Here is a 5,366-nt window from a genome sequence, read left to right as displayed (position 1 = left end):
GAGGTTTCTTCTCCTGGGGAAAAAGCTGACAGAACCTTTGAACCCAGGATAAATTTAGTGTCTCTTTTGTTATGATAAAGTCTGAATGCTTGGGATGGACAGGAGAACAGGGTCAGTGGCTCAGGTTTCCGTCTACCCGCTGAATCCTCATTGTGTGCTGCTTGTGTCCTGAGCTTCTGGGACAACTTTGGGGTCATAAATATGCCATTTCCTTCTTTTTTTAAAAATTGAGGGGCAGGGATGTTCTCTGTCTCCCATTGAAAATGTCATGCCAGCTGGAGACAAGACAGGTATCCTGTGGCGACACTGTTCAGGCAGACCTGGAGAACAAAGCAGTCAGCGAGGATCTGGGTATTGTTTCCCTTCAGACTGAGCAAGAATTTTTGCTTCATTGTTGTACTCAGCAAACAAAGTCAGTGCCACATGCCGGGCATACCGTGCATGAGTTTTTATTCTGCAAGAAAAAACACTTCCTCAGCCACAGTGTTTTTTTCCATATAAGGCACCAGCCTGCTGTCACACTTGCAGAGGGGACATGTTTGGGCAAATGCAAGTTATCAGAAACACTGTTACACCAACACGGGATTGACACTTGTTTATGAGGAGCTTTTCAAGTGGGGGAACGCCTTGCAGCCTTATCAGCTTGGGTCAGCCACGCTGCACAGGCCCCGGGTCACCTCCAGCTGTAAACAAAAACCCTCTCATGTAAAGTCCAGAATGTAAGCCAAATATTTTTAGCTCACAGCTAACTGGAAAAGGAAGATTTTATCTGATGTAGCAATTTTGGGAGCCACACAGTCATTTTTACTTTTACAAATAACCCCTCACCTACCTAATACAGCGGCTTGTTTGTTTGCAGCAGGAAATGAACACCACACAGTTCTGTGTTTGAGACTTTTTGTAAACTACTCCTCAACCAGCAGGTGAAAAGAAACAAATGAGTCATATGAGCCAATACATCCTGTGTCCTTATTTGACTGTGTCCTGCATGAAAACAGGGGCATGGGTTTGCATATGGACCATAGGGACATGTTACAACCAATATTTTGGGTTAGGCAAAATAGTCCCTATATTTAGCATTTATTTTTTTATATAACAAAAATATGTTTTTTTCACATATATTTTGCAGACTCAATAGTAATTGTAGTAGTCGTTTTGTTTTCCAATTTCATATGGAATTTCTGTATTCCAGAGCTATAGAGCGACAAGGTAATCCATACTGCAATCTCATTGGCTGAAACAGATTGTCTGCAGGCTCTCCTTACATGGACATACACAAAAGTGAATCTAGTGGTGGCAAGTAGAAAAAACAAGGAAGAGAGCACAGGCCTTTGTGATGTGCTGTCAACTTAAGTTATCTGTGGTAGCCTGCAACTTCATATCCTCATAAAAAAGTATTTTTCTGCTTTGTTGATGACATTAAATGCCACCAAAAAAGAAAAAAGATACATGGAGCTATTTCAACACACAGAGAGTAATTAGTGCCCAGAGCAGGCTGCCATTAATGCACTATTAAAGCTAATTAATTATCATTTGTGTACAGGAAAGACAGTATAAGGCAGATGCAAGCCAGGGTAATGAGGAATCAGTGCTTGATAAATTCAGAATGTATTTGGACCCAGTATTGACTCAGTCATGTTTTGTAAGTACCGTAGTCTAGGCCAAACTCATTTGCTTAATATAAGGTATATCCTTACTAATGTTAAAATAGTTATTTGATTACATAGGAAAATCAGAAATCCAGTACAATGATTGGGGGTGGTTGTTGTCCCTACCAAAGCATGTAAATAACACATTATCTCTCCATGTAGTGCTTTTATTTTCACATTTTATTTAAGAACATAAAGTTGTCTGTTGAAAATGTTTTGTTTATTCATATTAGGTTGAACTTATTGGATCATTTTGAAGGTTGGATTTGTGATATGTTGTTTCCCTTTCCTTTTAATAACAAATGCGTTAATGACATTCAAGCCTTAGATTACTGCACACAATAGTAAATAAACCTATCCCCATTTAGAAAATACATGATCAAAAGGTGAGTCCAAACGCAGCCGTTCTCGTTTTTTTATACAAAAAAATACTGAATTTATGCATTTGTATTTCCATAGTTTTAGTTAGTCCATAGTTTACAGATTTATAGCATCTCAGTGAGAGACTCTCTCTTCCCTTTAGAAGTGAAGTGATATTTTGCTCGCCGATTTCATCAGAGTTGTGCGTATTTGTGGAGCCGCATTCTCCAACTGTGCTCCGAGAGGCGGTGCTTCTGTCTGCTTCACGACGGCTGACGTCACCAATGGAAGTGCGCTCTGCCAAAGCGCGTCCCACACGGCTCTATAAATGTCCACGGGCTCGGCTGTACTGCACTCACTCACTCCCAGCCCTCGTTGACGTAGAGCCGCTCCGGCAAAACAGTGCGCACCGAGCAACTCATCCACAGCGAGTTGGAGGGCCACAGTTGGGAGAAGGGACAAAGCCAGATACATACCGGAGAGTCAGGATGTCTGCGTACCCGTGCTATGAATCCCGCCGGGTCAGCCCGTCTGTCTACGGCAACAAGTTTGACACAGCTCACCGCAAAAAGGCCGTTGGCAACATTTTTGAGAATGTCAACCAGGACGCGTTGATGAGGCTCTTCCAGAAAACGGGCGACATGAAGGCGGAGGAGAGAGTGAGGAGCATCTTCTCTTACACGCAGGACCCGGAGGAGACGGCACGATCCCTGATGGCTCTGAAGCAGCGAAAGAAGGACAAGTTTATGCAGATTGCGGGGATGGTCCGGCAGCTGCTCAGGCTGCGCTGACTGTGTCGTGTACCGGCCATCACCGCCTGTGTCTCTCTCTGTCGGCTCCTGCGTGAGCTGAAGGTGAAAACACTCCCAATGTGACTGGGTTATCGCCGCGGACGCGGCTCACCTGTCGCCCTGGAAAAAGGTGCGTCAGGTGCGGATCGAGAAGGTGCAGCCAGGGGCGCACTATATGGCGAGATCCGGCTACTGTCGCCTCATGGAACGGAGGCGACAGCTGAGACTGCTGCTTGGAGCAAAAAGAAGAAGTGACTGGGAATATGAAGGGATATGCACGTCTTCCCCCCTCCCCAGACTTGAATTCATGTATGCATTCCTATGGATGCGTGACTGTGAAGCAGCACCTTGTACATGTGCACATCACTGTGTTGATGCTGGTGCACAGCTGCAATATGAGACTATACAGTGCCGAAAAAAAACCAATGCCTGTCCTGAACACATGCCTTGTTTCTAAGCTTCATTTTGTTGTATGAACACTAACATTAGTGGCCACTAATGTGTTATTTTCATCAAATGTTTCAGCACAACGATTTGCATTTGTAAAACCTTCCTTTGTTATTTTTTTAAAATAAATGATTCCACTGAAAACTAAAGTTGAACCCTTGTTTGTCCTTATTAAACATCATTCACATGATTTTTGCATCCTCTTCATATTTGACACTAGCTGAGGCTTGTGGTGCTGACCTTTATCATCCAAGGATTACTGAGGAGTCATGGAGGACAAATGACAGGTTTACTATATATCGCAGGTCTGAATCAGGATGGAGTGAATGCAGCATCTTACCCATGACCTCAGTGTTGGTCACACACAGGGAATCCCCGACAATACACATCACCATGGCAATAGATGGTGTTGACCTCACATTCCATAAGAGGAGAAAAGAAAGACAGACACAAAGCAATGTGGTCACTTAGTGTTGAGTCATGTAATCTAGGATTGTTGATTAGTAATAACAAAGCACATTTCAGGGAGTGCTTTGATGCATTGTGACACATAGAGGACATTTGTAGGGAATATGGTTACTCATAAAAGGATGTGGTTAACCTTTACTGGGTTTTCCTTACAGCTACTGCGCTTTGTGTGTGTGCTTCCCCAGACCGGCGTAAACCAGTTTGGATCAGGTCTGTGCTGTGAGGGTGGAGGAGGCAGGGAGTGGGGCGGAGGGGGGTGGACGGCTTCTCCACATAGCGTGTTTGCGATGGAGTCTATTTAATCATGCCTGCTCTTTAGATAAGAGCCTGTCTAAGTAGCATTACAGGGTTTAGATGCGTAGAGGCTTTTCCTCCGCGCCCTCTGATTCTTTACCCTCGACTACAGCATAAACGACCCCACCATTACCGCAACCACCTGCTACAATTACAACTCCCATCTCAGAAGCTTTGTGGTATATTTGTGTCAGCAATAGGGCGGGTGTGTACGCAGGCTTTAGACACAGAGATCACTTGAGTGGATGCCTGCTAATCTGCTTGCTTTGATAGTCCCTCTACCAGCTCAAACCAGTTCCCTGGGTTGCATGACGACATCTGACTGCAGGCGCTTCTTGCATGTGCTCACTGATATGTGAAGGCTTGGCTGTCGCCCTAAGGCACGGAACTCTCAGGTGAATAGTCACCAGTGGAGTGCTCGCATGCTGACACCAGAAACTATCACAAACAACAGCGTGTACTCTTAAATGTAATAGCACAGGTGTCATTTTTAGAGGGGCTTTCCTGTACATGATAAATAAAACCTAACCTATAGTTTTGTATATTACAATAAGATAGAGATTCACTTAGAGACAGGTATGTAGCTATAGAAGAAATAAAATTAATAATATAAACACTAGCAAATGAACCAGATTTTGTCCTTATGGGGATGGAGACCAAAAATAGAGCTAAAAGGGAATAAAGAAGTGATATTGTGAACAACTGTCTACATTGCCACTGCTGTAGTTTAAAGTTTGTTGGCCCTCAGGGGCCCCCAGCTGGCCTAGGGCCCCCATGCCTTTCATCAAACAGCATTAAAAGTATGGATGTAAACAAATGTGTGCATCAACTGTCATCTCTGCTACCACTACTGTGACTTTCCTAACAAGAGCTCTTATAGGGTCGAAAAAGTATTGTGAAAAATGAAAAAACAAAAGAAAAAAAAAACAGAAATCATACACAAACCATTACAGAAACTCAGAAGAACAAACACAAACTTCAGCGGAACAAAGGAAGAAGAGCTGAAAAAGAAAAGCTAGTAACAGACCATGATGGATCTTTTATAAACCCTCACAGCTAGCTCGTGGCCTGTTAGCAGTTTAAAAATACATTCATAATAAACTATAAAGGCAGATAACCATCCATGTTTCCTAACAGGTCTAAAATAAGAATCAAATAATACTCATTATTTTGTGAGAATTTTACTACAGTGTGTTTAGCCTGCTGTCTATTTTTTGTTCTTTATCTCACAGCTGTCCCCTTTGTTTGACATGTGTACCTCACACCAGGCAGCATTTTTTTATCGGTCCCCTTTTCCTTTTTAGGGATATCTAATTGTTAAGGAAAAGAAAGCTAAACATTCAAGGCAGTTGCCTTG

General features: G+C 43.1%; 1 protein-coding gene across 1 annotated transcript; it reads left to right on the top strand.

Annotated features, from left to right (window-relative positions):
- The first annotated feature begins 2,346 nt into the window (after window positions 1-2,346).
- LOC114440777 (transcriptional and immune response regulator-like) lies at window positions 2,347-3,396 on the top strand. Its single transcript, XM_028413259.1, has one exon. It carries the CDS (start codon window positions 2,498-2,500, stop codon window positions 2,798-2,800), a length of 303 nt encoding a protein of 100 aa, XP_028269060.1. The 5' UTR covers window positions 2,347-2,497; the 3' UTR covers window positions 2,801-3,396.
- The last annotated feature ends 1,970 nt before the right edge of the window (window positions 3,397-5,366 follow it).

The sequence above is a fragment of the Parambassis ranga genome, chromosome 9 (genome assembly GCF_900634625.1).
Source record: "Parambassis ranga chromosome 9, fParRan2.1, whole genome shotgun sequence".
Lineage (NCBI taxonomy): Eukaryota > Metazoa > Chordata > Actinopteri > Ambassidae > Parambassis > Parambassis ranga.
The sequence above is the reverse complement of the archived record's forward strand: the minus strand, read 5'-3'. Positions and strand labels throughout refer to the sequence as shown.

Excerpts from the sequence above, each read along its gene's own strand:
- LOC114440777 (XM_028413259.1), top strand. The coding sequence starts at position 2,498 with ATGTCTGCGTACCCGTGCTATGAATCCCGCCGGGTCAGCCCGTCTGTC.